At 49.6% G+C, this 15122-nt stretch overlaps 5 protein-coding genes across 5 annotated transcripts; 3 read left to right on the forward strand and 2 right to left on the reverse strand.

Moving 5' to 3' along the window:
* Nucleotides 1-3865: 3865 nt before the first annotated feature.
* On the forward strand, nt 3866-6376 carry ASPBRDRAFT_57680 (uncharacterized protein; the record flags this gene model as incomplete). The annotated part of the gene is made up of 5 exons (XM_067627784.1): nt 3866-3988; nt 4054-4103; nt 4468-4634; nt 4904-5080; nt 5460-6376. The coding sequence occupies 5 exons, from the start codon at nt 3866-3868 to the stop codon at nt 6374-6376; spliced, it is 1434 nt and encodes a 477-aa protein (XP_067476401.1).
* Nucleotides 6377-7414: 1038 nt separating this feature from the next.
* On the forward strand, nt 7415-8971 carry ASPBRDRAFT_32876 (cardiolipin synthase; the record flags this gene model as incomplete). The annotated part of the gene is made up of 5 exons (XM_067623061.1): nt 7415-7593; nt 7647-7760; nt 7866-8173; nt 8239-8503; nt 8845-8971. 5 exons carry the CDS (start codon nt 7415-7417, stop codon nt 8969-8971), a joined length of 993 nt encoding a protein of 330 aa, XP_067476402.1.
* A 509-nt stretch (nt 8972-9480) lies between these two features.
* ASPBRDRAFT_77430 (tRNA modification protein MTO1) lies at nt 9481-12072 on the reverse strand. Its single transcript, XM_067629363.1, has 2 exons — nt 11878-12072; nt 9481-11807 (listed from the first exon to the last, which is right to left on the reverse strand). Exons 1-2 carry the CDS (start codon nt 11991-11993, stop codon nt 9830-9832), a joined length of 2094 nt encoding a protein of 697 aa, XP_067476403.1. The 5' UTR covers nt 11994-12072; the 3' UTR covers nt 9481-9829.
* A 245-nt stretch (nt 12073-12317) lies between these two features.
* On the forward strand, nt 12318-13114 carry ASPBRDRAFT_209555 (acireductone dioxygenase (Ni2+-requiring); the record flags this gene model as incomplete). Its single annotated transcript, XM_067621869.1, has 3 exons — nt 12318-12447; nt 12549-12920; nt 12980-13114. The coding sequence occupies exons 1-3, from the start codon at nt 12418-12420 to the stop codon at nt 13112-13114; spliced, it is 537 nt and encodes a 178-aa protein (XP_067476404.1). The 5' UTR covers nt 12318-12417.
* A 236-nt stretch (nt 13115-13350) lies between these two features.
* Nucleotides 13351-14928, reverse strand: mmm1 (ERMES complex subunit MMM1; the record flags this gene model as incomplete). The annotated part of the gene is made up of 3 exons (XM_067627785.1): nt 13351-14758; nt 14822-14852; nt 14913-14928. 3 exons carry the CDS (start codon nt 14926-14928, stop codon nt 13351-13353), a joined length of 1455 nt encoding a protein of 484 aa, XP_067476405.1.
* Nucleotides 14929-15122: the final 194 nt, after the last annotated feature.

Below are 15122 nucleotides of genomic sequence, written 5' to 3' on the forward strand. Positions count from 1 at the left end.
ACTTACTTATCTACCTGCCTTCCTTGGTTCTGGTGGATATCTGCCCATAGTATGTGGCTGGACAGCTACTACTTGACTACTAGTCCGCGAATACCGATAGTTTCAGGAGATATAACCAACATAACTGGGACCACTTTGACGCAAACATCCTCAGCCTATTCTAGTCGATCTACTATTTCAAATGGAGAATCCCGAAAGGACAAAGACGGCAGGCAACACACGGACACAATTTCTCCCCAAAATTTGGCTACATATGTATACCAAATGCACGGACATTCTTCGGCTATCACTACACAGCTTGCACAGCCGGCTATAGGAAGCGGCAACTCAGTCAGGTTTCACGGCTTTCTTCGGTAATCAGGTGCAGTTCGACAGACGGTAGATATGCATATGGTATGCAAGATGCCCAGCTAAGCGAGGTCAATAAACTACTTTACCTACATGATTATCAGGTTTTTTGATCGCTGTGAAGATACTAGCTAGATAGCGTGTTGATGAGGGGGGAAAAAAAAAGCAATGCAAGGGGTAAAGTCGGTAAGTAAACCCCAACCGGGATATGATCGGGATCTTTTTTATTTTTCTACTTTTCATTTTTCATTTTTGAGGGGGGGCCCGCGGTTTCTTCAGATCCGAGACAGGGTGAGTAGGTGGTGGGGAGAAGGGGGGAGAGGAATGGGAAGATCGGACATATCATCTACTCTACTTTTTACGGAGTACTCACCCTAGGGATTATTACTGGGTGGTTCAGGTGTGCGCTGACGAATTAAGAAGTGACAGTTGGTTTACTTGGTATATAGGTCGGTTAGATCTACACTGCAAAACTCAAAAGAGCTTTTCAACCCTTGCCTTAAACCTGCCAAGGTAGATTAGGTAGTTAGATGGGTACCGGAGTAGATCTGGTTGCGTTGCCTGTGTGGATACCCAACCCCCCGATCGATCCATCATCCACCCCCAGACACCAGATGAGATCAGATCGCATCGTCTGTTAACTATGCACGTCCTACATACTATGTACGTATGTACGTATGTGTGTCTGTGTGCATACCTATGGGCAGTGACACGGTATAGCCGTTTTCATTCCTTAAGGGTAAATAGACAATGTAAGGTTCGTCTTTCCTTTCTTTCACTATTCCATTCCATATTCCTCATTTTTCTTAACCTGATAACTACTACGTATATGTTTTAGAGCTGAAGTTACGGAGTACGTATACCCCCATCCAAGTTCCTTTTCTAGTAATCAGCTAGTGTCTATACACTTTCCCACCCCATCACCACATGCCGGGGAAACCTCCCGTGGAATGTTACGTAGTAAAAGTATCTCGTATCTACATAAGTGTAATCTGCCATCCTCAAGAATGTAGAATGTAAACGTGTGCTTTTGATGGCTGTGTCAATCACATGGCAAGTAAAGTTTGTTGAGGAGACCTTTCACTTCCCTTTTCTGATTTACCTTTTTTTTACCTTGTTTCTTTTTGGGTGTGTACTCAGCACAGACAGACAGGCATGATGGCTGATGACATGCTATGTTGGGCAGGCAAGCATGAGGAATGTGGCTGGGTACTGTGCTGCGCTGTGCTGTGCTGTGCCGCGCTCGTGCCTATGTTCATTTCATTCATTCAATCAATCTTCGACTTTGCCACAGACTACTAGTCTATGTCGTAGAGTTCTGGACTATTGTCTATGGAGTTGTTTTACCTTACTTATTATCAATAGAGCAGAACAGGCTAAGAGAGGGGGAAATAATGGGATACAATTATACGTTGGGATACCCTTGCTGAAAGACAAGGAAGACAGGAATATGTTGTGCCATCTTGATCAAGAATTGGATAAATTGATAGATCATCGCGGGGGCGTTTTCTGTTTACGGGGGATATGTGGGCATGTTGTGTGAGTATCAACACGAGGTGTTTGTGTTTGTGTTACTGGCAATACTGGATTTTGGGGAGGGGATGTAAGCGGGAGGGTATGTAAGGTGCGGTGCACCATTAGCTACTAAGTTGTATAGTTAGGATGAGGGGGGAGTAGAGTTTGCCTCTTCCGTGTAAGTTGCAGTTGTAACTGTCGGATATCTTTTCCTGGTGCTGTGGTTGTGGTTGTGGTTGTCGGTCTGGGTAGTAGCTGGGATATCGATTAGTAGTAGTCTACACTAGCACTACATATGGACGATAATGTGATTTTACCTCTACTAGAGTGATTTGCGGAATGGGTATTAGTTATTTAACACTGTATGTTTATGTGTTGTCTATTATAACAGATTTCATAGTATAATTCTCGTTTGTCATAGTAGTACGGCGAAGGTACTTTACCATCATCCATCGCGATACCTTCTCTTCTTCTTTGGTCAATACAGACCACAATCCCATCAACTACAACAATCATCCCCTCCATTAGCAAAACGCATGAATACCTGACTAGAGCACAATCAAAAGCCTCTTATGAGTTGATCTTGAGTCTAGACCAACTATCTCCTTTGTCAATCTCCCATATGTCTCAGAAACTAACTACCATACTACAGCTATCCTAGCCACCTGACCTCAGTATCTGAAACACCGCGTACTCCTAATACTCAATCTGATCTATCGACGGACAATCTTCATAGCGACAGCCTATACATAAAATAAGCCACACACAAACGCTGACTACGCCCAAGACATATAGTTACGACTCAATTCGATAGTGAAGGCTAATGTCTCAGCCATCACTCCCCCATCAGTATAGCCATGGACATGGCGGTGGGCATCAACAAAAAGCAAAGAGAAAAGAGTTGCAAACCCGAAGAAAACGAGGCTATCAATGACTTGTTTACTACTATCATTGGCCGGTAGACCGTATACTCCGTGTGCTGGTTTGCTTGTGGCGGATTTGCTACGTCAATGAAAGTGCTGCTGGTGGTTATTTGAATGGATAGAGCAATGGTCGAGACCCCATGGAGAGATTTGGTGGATGAGATGAAATGGACAGGATGTGATTATAATGCACATTGGGCACTGAGATTGAAGGTACGGTTTCATATTCTTGGACAGGGTCTTGGGTATTGTAGCTTGGGTTGTGGCTTCTGTTGTGCTATCGTGCTATCGTGCTTTTGTCTAGGATATGAGTATTGAGCTTGTGTGATGAGCCGCAAAGTTCTATCCCTCTCTCTCTTTCTCTTTCGGTGAAGAGTGAAGGCTGATTGTTCGTGACTAAGTGTTCGTTGGGCTGTGATGAGGAGGGGTTTTTGTGTAACGTCCTGTTTGAGACGTATATACTTCCTTTCCTTTGGTAATACTCCGTAGGATACAGTGTGGAGGCAGATATTTGGGACTTTCAGTCGATAAGCATGTTTCTATGAGTTCTAGCTGTTGGGTTGAGAGACCGTTGTGCGCTTGCGTTTAAGGGGTCTTTGTATAAGTTGGATGTTGCTTTGAGATGGGTGTCCTGATTGGTATATAAAGTGGAAGAATCAAATACATTGCTAGAATACCAAGTGCTACGTAAAAAAGGCGAAGCAGGCTTCGTGTAGGAGAAAATATCGCAGTAATCTATAGTTGTTACAGCTTTCTCGACATGGCCGGCACATGGTGTCATACCAAGCTAGAACAGGGACCATGTATAGCCATATCAGAATCATCTACTGTTAAATTTTTTTTTGATGTAAACTGAGAGCCCCTTGGTAGGAGAAATCTGGCGAGGCATTTAGACACTAGGTATGATCCCGACATATAGAAACTTCTGTGATTCAGTGTCGGCGTCAAGCTATGATGGACACCTCGGCTGAATGACAGTATGATGGATGCAAGTTCACTGGATTGAGCGACAGTAGCCCTGCACTTGTTCCGCCAACCCTATCTCAGTATGAGGCGGCCAGCGTGTGGCAGCACTTACAATGGCCAGAAATCCAGCATGTATCTTCGCCTCGCCTTGTATCCCAGCCTTCCACAGACGGGCCCATAGACCGAGGAATACTGCGATGACGAGCCAAGGCCTCCGACACAATCAAAGCCAGCTCGTTTGTAATATCATATCGACCGTTAAGAAGGGACTTGTTCGCAGTTCGTTACTTCTGGGTTTTAGGTGAAGGCGATTGACGGCTTTCAGTGTTCGGCTGGATTGGTAAACCTTTCGTATGCGAACGGATCGGATCAAGTCTGGAGTCGGCACTCATAATGTTAGCATTCTGAGATTTTGAAAGCAACGATTGACTTAGCTAAAATGACTCAGATAATTGTACCGCTTCATGTAGTTGCCGGGAAATTGGCTTTGAGGATTCAGGACCTATCCTCGCTTCTCCAAGCAGGTCTCTATTTCACCCATAGAGAACACCAATGAAACGATGGATGTGTCGAGCAAGCGATCCCATCGACTTCTTCCAAATTCCAGCTCTATCTCCTTTCAAGCTCCTGTAGAACTCTTTGTTCTGGAATCCGTTATCTGAGGCTTCTTGTATAGGAATGGGTATCGGCTCGCGGACCCTATTCGGCTAATCAGTCATCGGGATGGTGATCCACCGGTGAATCCCCGCATAGACCTATTATGGACATTCCTCGAGGCAGGCCGAAAGAATCGTGACACAGATACCTATCGACCCGACTCGTGTGAGACAAGATGCCCTCATGAAAATCGAATGGTCCAAGCAGTGTTGCCAGGAGGATTCGGTTTAGAGGCCTCTATCTGGCTGTAGTCTGGATGGATATGAGCTCTAAGATCAAAGTTAAGAATGAAGAAGCCTGGTGTGCTCGCCAGGATACCTGCTGTTCGGTAAAAAGGGTGAGGTCTAAGGGTGGCAGCGAAGGAGTTCGACTAGCGGGTGACATCCCGCTCCTCTCCCCTTCTCGTGTTCGCATACGTCCACATCAGGTCTTAGGACAGAGAGCCCTGAAACTCACAAAGCTCAAACTTGACTATTGGTTTAATGGCTCTGAAGAGCATGACTGCTACGACTTGGCTCTGGGTATGGTTTATATGTGCTCGACTCCCGCAACAGTGGCCATCGGGGCCTTCTACAAAGCACTCCGGTCTTGCTGGCTGAGTGGTTTAGCATCAACGCCCGGTGTTCTTGGTCTACAAAGCTCTACAGAGGATGCAGGTCCTAGCATTACCGGTAGGTATGGCGGGCTCCTGCCAGGTAGTCGAATTGATAAACTTGACTATCAAGTGGGGTATCCAGCTTTCGAAGCACCATCAGGGGCACTTCGTGACACCTCGCTCATCAGCCACCGTCGCCTCCTCACATTCTGTTTCTCCCCACTGTTTTCCTTTAACTAACTCTTCTCATCTATAAAATGGCATACATGGCAGGTCATTGGCTGTCAATCTATTAACAGGCGCCGCGCTTGTGTTCCAGGAAGCTTTCATACGAGCTGCACCAAGCTTGTGCGATCTATGAGCATCTGCCGTTTACCAGTCGCTTGTTCTGGTTCTCTTTTAGCCCCCAGTTATATCCAAGGCGCTGTCAAGCGTGAAGTGAGCCATGCTTCCAGCATCCGCTGCTCTCATAGTCACCTTTCCTATGCTGGCAATGTCAGCTACAATGCTGACGACGTCAACGACGAAGACAGTAGTCACAACAGTCACAACAACATATGTTCAGGTCTTTGAGGGAAACATTGCCTTTCATGACCTCTTCAGCTTTCTCGCTGGAAGCATCGTGGATGTGGATACCATGGAGGGACGGACTACCATCGGGGTTAACTGTGTTCATAGCCTGCTCGCTAACTGCTCGATGGAGGCTGCCGGAATCCCCGATACGATTACCATAGGCCCTTCAACATACATACACAGCTCGAGCGACACCGAACAAAACAGCCAGTATTACACTATTTGGATCGACTCAAGGGTCTGCAGAATCTTTTCTTCAACCCAAAGCGCATCCTGCGAGTCCTATACGAGCTACTGGTATTCTGACTCCATAACGAGCACGTCCATGGATTCAATACGTACTACAACCTGGGAAGCTGCAGAAATCAATTATTACCGCTTATCAATTACGGCGGGTGCTGAGAAGCTTCTACCACCAGTGACGACAACGCAGACCCAAAAAGGAACTGCTACCGTCTCTACTTCTACTGCTTTGACCTCTACCACGGCAGCTGCCTCTTCGCCTAGGCCAGTTCCAGAAATACATTATTCAAAAGCGTGGATAGCCGGGCCAATTGTGGGAGCCGTGGCTGGATGTGGCTTGATGGCAGCTGCGGTATACTGGTGTCTCAGGCGGAAGAGACAGATAGAGCCATCGGCTGGTTCTGGACCAACAATTCAGGATCCTTCAGAGGAGATTAGGGGACTCGGCAGCCCTACTAAGTCTACATACAAAGCGGATATGCCAGCAGAAACTCAGGGAACCCCTGTAGCCGAACTTCCAGCGAATGAGCCTTCATGCTTCCAACATACTAGTTAGATTTTGTCGGGGCCCTTGAGAAGAGCAATGGACAAAGCGTGACTAGTGCAGTGGGGTGATATTCGCGCTCAAGCATTTCCATCAATCCAAAGATATGGCGGGTCTGTTGGTATGATCTTGATCTGAGTAGGAAGAGTGGGGAACATGTATGACCACTAATTATGGTGTGGGTCTTTATCCATTTCAAATAATCCTAAATTGATGCAAGCTAGGTGCCACATTCTGCACGGAAATGTTCCTCGTATGATAGTGTACAGTACCATAGCTGGACTGACTGAGCTACTTATACACAACACGCACTGCACACTCTTGCCTCCCGTATCATTCTCGATACTAGGATTACTGCCATCGGAACCTTGCTACCATGAACCGCCTCACTCATGGCAACTCCAGTCTGCCATATCTATATACAGTCACATGACCTCGGAGGAACCAAAACTCCGCCGGCATTTTCTCCCATTGCGAGTCTCGACCGAGGTCTATCTATAATCTCCTTCTCCTCCCCCTTTCGCTTCGTGTCGAACATCCGGTCCTTCTCGCACTTCATTGTCTCAAGTCATCCATTATCCGGTGTCGTGGATGGCAATTACTCCGCCAGTTGGATTGATCGCCGCCTGACCCGAGACTCACGTGCCCAGGAGTCTCGCGGAAGCCGGATAATCTGCCCGTTCAGACAGTAGTATACTTCGTTCATTCTAGTCTGGAACAGCTCCGGATCTTTGGTTCCAAGCGAGGCCATTGAGGTTGGCTGCAGAGCTTGTCCTTTCGTTTCCACGATCTCGTCTTCTCTCCTTCCGGCCTGCGTCACGTGGTCATATGATCAGAACGTCTAATATCGTTCTATGACATGACTACTTTTGTCATTTGCTAGTGTTTGGCGCCAATTGACTCGTATCGCCTGGCTTCGTCCTATCGACTAGGTTACTGGGAATTATCGCTTGTCGGGAACTGTTCACCAAACATACTAAGCTATATTGAGCAATACCACCTGGGCATCATCCGCATCTTTCTATTATCTGCCGACTTACGAGCCTCATCATGGCAGCAATTGCAATGTTCCCAACGCCTCTACGTGCATCCAGGCAGTGCACTCGGCTATTCGCATCCCCGCTGGGGAGCGCACCACTTTCCCAGCGAGGATGGCAGGCGTTGTCGGTAACAGAAGCACGCAGCTTCTCAGCGATCACTCTGGGTAGTCGCTCAAGGGTTCAGGCAAAGTACGGTTCTACCAAGCACGGCCATGGGGATAAGTCGCTAAATTCAAGTCCAGCACATTACGAAAGAAGGTCGGCCTTCCTTGCGCTATAGAGTCACGATTGGCACGAAGTGTCGGCCAGCAGAAGCGATACTCCGCACAAAAGCCAACAGATCCGGACTCTTCAAGGTAAGCACTCTATCATTACGCCTGTCAGACCGTGTAAGGTCGTCGAGGGCTGCATTCTGTTATCAGCCCCTCCCGAAGCCTGACTGTGTGATATTCTCGATCCAGTTCCAAGAAGTCGCCAATTCTGTCCAAATTGCCTCTGCGGACTCATGAGAATATCTACACCGTCCCCAACATTCTCACTTTCACCCGTCTACTTGCTGCACCTATGGTGGGATACTTCCTTGTCCATGACCACCACGTAGCCGCATTAGGTCTGTTCGCATACGCCGGTATCACAGATCTTGTGGACGGCTACATCGCACGACGATGGAATTTACAGACAGTTGTCGGAACGATCATCGACCCCATGGCTGACAAGCTGCTCATGACCATCGGAGTCACCTGTCTTGCTGTGAACGGGTCAATCCCAGGTACGTTGTGTCTCAGAAGAGTAACCCAACAACGAACCTTCAGCGCAATTGGCTAACAAACCCAGTCTGGCTCGCTGTAATCATCCTGGGACGGGACGTCGGACTAGCCATTTCCGCAATCTACTACCGATGGATATCCCTGCCACCACCCAAGACTATGGCCCGGTACTGGGATTTCTCGCTCCCCTCGGCCGAGGTGAAGCCCACTACGGTGTCCAAGATCAATACGGCCCTGCAGCTGCTTCTAGTGGGTAGTGCGATTGCGCTGCCTGTACTTCCCGAGACGGTCATTGACGCCTGGAGCTTGAGGGAAGCAATGACCGGATTTCAGTAAGTGGCCCCATTCTATTTCCCAGTTATTATTACCCTTGTCCCTTCACTATTTTAAAAGTGTGTGCGCGTAAGGCGGAGAGGCCTATGTAAACCCGTTCAGGTGGTTGTCTGGTACATACGACCACAGGGTGTGGAAAACAGGGCTTCCCGTCCGCTCAGCCGTACTTAAGCCACACGCCGGGAGGTTAGTAGTTGGGTGGGTGACCACCAGCGAATCCCTTCTGTTGTATGTTTTTGTTTTTTTACCCCTTCACTTTTTTTTTCTCTCTTCATTTTCTTCTTGTCGATCGAACTGCTTCCAGGAGATCGTAATGGAGCTAATCATTATTTTTTAAAAGATACCTCGTCGCCGCAACCACCCTCTGGTCCGGCCTGAGCTACGTCTTCTCCAAGGACGCTGTCAAAATCCTCTCCAAGGAAGAGGTTCAGAAGCGCATTGCCCGCGCGGCGGGTAAGAAGCCTTGATTAATCCCAGCCTATGCATCGTAGAGAAAGTGTTTGTGAAGGTGTATGTATGTATGCATGCATGTATATATAAATAGAGCATTGTCGTTTTCGTGTGTTTTTCTAGAAATCTTTTTCCACGGTATGGTTGGTTGTGTTCGAGTTCGGTCGGTAATACAGCGTAGAGGGTAGTAGTAGATATATATATCCGGCTGCAGTAAAGGTTTCCAGTACGGTCATACTAGTACTAGTATGTGACATCAATAGGGATCCACCGATCTCTACTATAGCTTACAACAACACTTCCACCAAAAAGAAAAAAAAAAAAAAAAATCGTCTATACTACACAGAAGAGTACAAGGGGGTGGGTGAAGAGTGACATACAACCTCTGTTGTATCATGTTACACTTTCCTTCTTTCCCCCTTCTTCGTTTCGTTCCTCCTCCTCTTCTTCTTCGTTACCTTTTTGTTTTAGCTTCTTATTTCTTAATTTTTATTCTTGCCTAGTCCATAATACTATAAGAATTCTTCCACGGTCAACGGATTATGATTTTCAATGATAAGCCCCAGCTATGTCATACAGTCAATCGCCACTCCAAACAATAGACAAGAATAGAGATGAATTGGTATATGTATGTATCCAAACTTCACAATGATATAATACATAGAGGGACCCGGGAATAAAACACGAAAGGTATAATAATATACATAACAGGCCTCCAGACCAAATCACCGTACGAAAGTTAGACCCCCGCGAAATGACACCAATACGCCCAGCCCAGTCGACTCAGTTCGCCCGTCGCTGTGATATGCAATAGTATAGTTTAGTCGTCGTCCAACACGCTAATCAAACAAACACGTGATCGTCTATCCACCAGTTCATGGCGCCTGGCTGATAATGTCATCAGGGGTCTCCTCAAGCCCCTCTGACGCAGGAGCAGAAGCAGCAGTCCTGTCCCGACTGGTCCTATGTACATGCATAAGCACCCTCAGGACACCGGAAGGAGTCACGCCCTCGATGCGTCTCGCCATGCCGATACTGACGGGACGGACACGCTCCAGGGCCTGCTTTTCCTCGATGCTGATGCCCTGAACGGTAGCATAGTCCAGGTCCGCAGGGATAGACAAGTTCTCGTCGCGGAGGGATTTCTTGGCTGCGTTTTCCTGCCGGATCACGAAGGGGGCATAGCGGCCTTCGATGGAGACACGATTGCGGATCTCCGGAGGGAAGGAAGACGCAGAGTACACAGTGCCGGTGGGTGATTCAATGTGCGGGATGAGAGAGTCGATGTCGCTTTCGCGGAGACAGAGGAGGTCAAGGGCGGAGCGCTGGGAGGGGTCGATGCGGGCTTTGAAGCCCTTGCGGGCCCAGGCGTAGGAGGACATTTTCGTGTTCTCGAGGAGCGTTTGGAGCTCGTTGATCTGCGCTTCTGTTTCCGTGAAGTGGCGCCAGCGCTTGTCGGAGACGATTCCGGCTTCGCGGGCCATCCGGGTGAGACGGAGGTCGGCGTTGTCGGAGCGAGTGGTGATGCGGTATTCGCTTCGCGTCGTGAACATGCGGTAGGGCTCTGAGACGCCCTTCGTGATGAGGTCGTCAATCATGATACCGATGAATGCGTCAGACCGGCGGAGCGTAAGCGGTTCCCGGCCTTGGGCGGATAATCCGGCGTTGGTACCGGCAATGATACCCTGTCCGGCGGCTTCTTCGTAGCCGGTAGTACCGTTGATCTGACCGGCGAGGTAGAGACCGCTGATAAGTTTCGTTTCGAGCGTGGGTCGAAGATTGCGCGGGTCGATATAGTCGTACTCGACTCCATAGCCGGGTTGAAGCATGGTTACGTTCTCAAGACCGTGGACCTTCCGCAGCATGGCGTACTGGGCGTCGGCGGGGATAGTCATGGAGATACCGTTGGGGTAGATAACGTCGTTGGGCGCAAATCCCTCTGGCTCGAGCCAGATCAAATGGCGCTTCTTGTCAGTGAAGCGAATGATCTTGGACTCTAGCGAAGGGCAGTATCTGGGACCCCTGACAGTCTCGCGGATGTGGATGGTCTTGTCTAGGTTCGCCCGGACAATGTCGTGAACGTCGTCGTTGGTGTAGGTCATCCAGCAAGTAAGCTGGGCCTCGTCATCGACCTGAACCCTACCATTGAGATAAGAGAACGGACTCGGGGGGTGATCTCCCTCCTGGACCTCCAAAGGCGCAAAGTTGATCGTCTTCCTATCCAACCGCGGAGGTGTCCCGGTCTTCAGACGACCCAACGTGAACCCAGCATCCCGCAAGGATTTACTGAGTCCGAACGTAGCAGCCTCACCCATCCGACCAGACGGATACGCTTCAAGCCCAATATGAATCTCTCCACCCAAGAACGTGCCCGTCGTGATAACCACCTTGCCAGTGGGTATAACCTCGCCAGACTCCAGCCTAACACCAACGATCTTGCCTTGCGCTCCGGGAGTATGCTCGACCCCGTCCTTTGATACCACGATATCCGCGACCTTACCCTCAAGGATACTCAATCCTTCCGTCCCCTGCAACTCCTCCTGCATGTACTTCTTATACAGATCGCGATCGATCTGAGCACGGGGACCCCAAACAGCCGGGCCCTTGGACTGGTTCAGCGTGCGAAACATGATACCGGCCTTGTCGATGATTCGTCCCGCGACACCATCCATCGCATCAACTTCTCGGATCATAGTACCTTTTCCGATTCCACCGAAACTCGGATTACACGAACAAACACCGATGTTAGATAGCGAGGGCGTGATTAATGCGGTTCGGGCGCCTGAACGAGCTGCTGCTGCACAGGCTTCGGAGCCAGCATGACCTCCTCCAATGACCACCACATCGTATGCTCTGTAAAGGAGCCAAAATTAGCGCCTAGCCATCAACAATACCACTCCAGACACGATAGAGAAAAACATACCGCGTCCCATCCGACACCGTCGCCAACCCACGTCTCCTACCCAGCACATTCAGCTGGGATGATCTCGGCTCCAACCCCCAACGAAGAAGGGCGACGGAGCGAGCCCGAAAAGCCATTGCGAACGGATGGCCCAAAGCGTAAAGGGGGAGAAGGGGAAGAGAGAAGCTAGATACTGACTATCTTCCGCAACCGGACTTCAACTAAACTAATCCATAGATTAACCTTTTTTGCCCCGGAAAAAAGAACTCATGTCCGCATCACGTGCCGACAAGCAAAAAAGCTTAAATCCGAGACAAACTCCGAAAGGCGGTGAGATGATGTGCTTTGCTGACGTAATGACGAAATGAGCCGAAGTTTGGCATTGCAGCCAATCACACGAGGGGCTTTTTTCACGGCCCCGCGCTGCTTTATTGGGTTTGGGTGGACTTATATTCGCCGTTGATCCTCGTTCCTGATCTTTGCCCCGTTTGATTGTCATTCTTGTTGACGTGATAGACTCTCTGTGCTTTTGATATCATCATTCCATAAAATTTGTCGAAAATGAAGGCTTACTGGTACGATAACAAGCCGGTGAGTATACCTTCGCTCTTAGTGTCTCCCGCCATGCATGGCTTCATTACCCCTCCATTGGTTACCACGATGTTGCCGGACTAACATCTTCTCACTACCAGGGCGACCAGCGCGAGCCCCACGACGACGGTCGTCGCGTTGACGAAGCCTACCTCGCCTCTCTGGGTGTCTTCTACCGCTACTGCCCCAACATCGAGGACGTCGACGCCCTGGCCGCCGAGCGCGGATACAAGAACCGCGATGAGGTCATCGTGTCCCCCAAGACCATGGGCGATGTGTACGAGGAAAAGGTGAAGATGTTCTTCCACGAGCATCTTCACGAGGACGAGGAAATCCGCTACATCCGCGACGGTGAGGGATACTTTGATGTTCGTGGCAAGGAGGACGAGTGGGTGCGCATCAAGTTGGTCAAGGATGATTTGATCATTCTCCCCGCGGGTATCTACCATCGCTTTACGACGGATGAGAAGAACGTAAGTTCTGATTCTTATATATATGTGGAATGGGTACTAATGGGTCTGTCTGGGTTTAGTATGTCAAGGCTATGCGTCTCTTCCAGGAGGAACCGAAGTGGACTCCCCTGAACCGTAGCTCCGATCTCGATACTAACCCGCACCGTGTGTCGTACCTTGGTAGTGTGGGTAAAGCTGCTGTTGCTGCTGTTTAAAATAAGTTTGGGGGTGGAATGTAAAGCTTGATGTGATGACTATGTTATATACCATGGCAATGAAATTTATGACATCTATTACCTGTTCATGGATGGATAGACTTGTGTGTGTTGTGCACATGGTGATGTTCAATTCCCCTATTTACCTAACTCCGTTCGTTATGTAGGTCGGATACTTTTTCTTTTCAAAAATCGTAGTCATCTATGGTACACGTAACCAAGGAAAGATAACTGGCTCAGCGAGCAGCCGCGCCGGACAAAGAGCCTGGCATCTGGAATTGTTCGCTCAGCGCTCCTGAACTCTCCTCTCGGACCAAGCTGGGACTGCGCAAGTCTCCTGTCTCGACGTTGTAACTGCTGGTTCGCGAGACGCTATCGAATTGAGGCCGTGAGGCAAGTCCACCCCGGAACCGCAGGCCCTCGGGTTCTCGATCCCCCAAATGATGCTCTCCAAGATCGGCGGACATGGCACTCCGAGATGCCGCGTTCGAGCCGGTTTCCGAGTCGTCACCAGTGCGCACGCCTGTCCGGCCCATGCGGGGCCATAGATCAGGCAGTCCAACTACTTGCACTCGAGGCTCCACCACCCGCTCCTCGAACCACGCATGCACCCGAGCCTCCACTAGCTGAGCCACCTTCGGCACGTCTTGAAGCCTGCTCCGGGAGCCGATGAGCGATCGAACGGAGAGATCCAGCCGGTAATCGGGAAGGAAAGAGAAAGCAACATTGCTCTTCGGGCTCCCGGTCTTCGGTGGAAGCCCGTCAGCATCCTCGTCGGCCGCTCGTGCGTTGGCGTCCCCAGTTGTTTTGCCGCGCGAGTTCCCTTCAGCGGTGGGAGGGGATGGGGATGGAGAGGGTGTGTGAAGGGGAGGGGTGGATGCGGGAACAAGAGAGATACATAGTGTGCCCGAAAACCGAACAACAGAAACCGAGAGTGCCACAGGAAGAATCGCGGAGCATGGCTTAGGATAGTTGAGCAGCAACGAAGTCTCGATGGCAATCGACAAGTTGTCGTCGCTCAAGTCGACGTCCATCAAGGCCTGGAGCCTTCCACCATCGGAATTGGGGTCATCGACAGCAATGATACGGCAGTTGCTGAAGATGGGAAATTCTTCACCAAGTGAGATATCTGTGACGTTAATCTTGTCTATAAAAGACGGCTTTTTCTCAGGATTGTTGAGAGCTGCATTGAGCGAGCTGAGGATCGACGACGTCGGAGAGTCCTTCAACGAGTACGCCGTTTGTCTGTACTGAGCGATAGTCTGCGCGATCAACACATTGAACCAGTCCAGAGACTCTGGTTGATGCGAGGAATGATGAATCTTATGCCTGCCATGTTTGGGGGGATTTGTAGGAATGGCGCTGTAGTAGGTTTTGCGGAGGATGGACCTGGTGTTCGTCGAGGACGAAGGCACCGGACGGAGGACATTCGAGTTCGACGGCTTCTCTCTCAAGGACCGGTTATTTGCCTCGTTAGGGTTGATTGTGTAGATAGAATTGGAACGCCGATGGGTAGAGGCTCGATGTGAAAGGCCGCGGGAAGGCGGCGGAGGTGCTTCGCCGAAAATGAAGAACTTGATGAAGGCTCCGATCAACAGCACCACGGACAGCTGCCCAAGCAAAAACCCCTGTGTAAAAGATAGGCTAGACTAGTTCGTTAGTCCTCTATCGGAACAACCAAGGGGAATTAGGCCATTAGTGGCATACGAGGATTGAGCCGGAACGGGCACCGTTTCACCTGGTTCGTCATGGGTCAGCTTTAGGCAGTTCTTAGCGGAGGGAAAAACCTCGATCGCACTTTGTTGGAAAGACATTGTCCGTCACAGTATATCTCAACTTCTGCCCATCGCCCATGGCCACCACTGCCGCGGGATTATATAGAAGGGGCTGAATCAAGGTGTCTTGGAGGAATGACGAAAGAACCGGAAAATGGCGAAGGTCGAGGTTTCCGCTGCGGTGACGCTAAGCGGTGATCGATCCTCCACCGCGGGTCCAACACAGCCCAGAT

The sequence above is a fragment of the Aspergillus brasiliensis genome, assembly GCF_001889945.1.
Source record: "Aspergillus brasiliensis CBS 101740 unplaced genomic scaffold ASPBRscaffold_11, whole genome shotgun sequence".
Lineage (NCBI taxonomy): Eukaryota > Fungi > Ascomycota > Eurotiomycetes > Eurotiales > Aspergillaceae > Aspergillus > Aspergillus brasiliensis.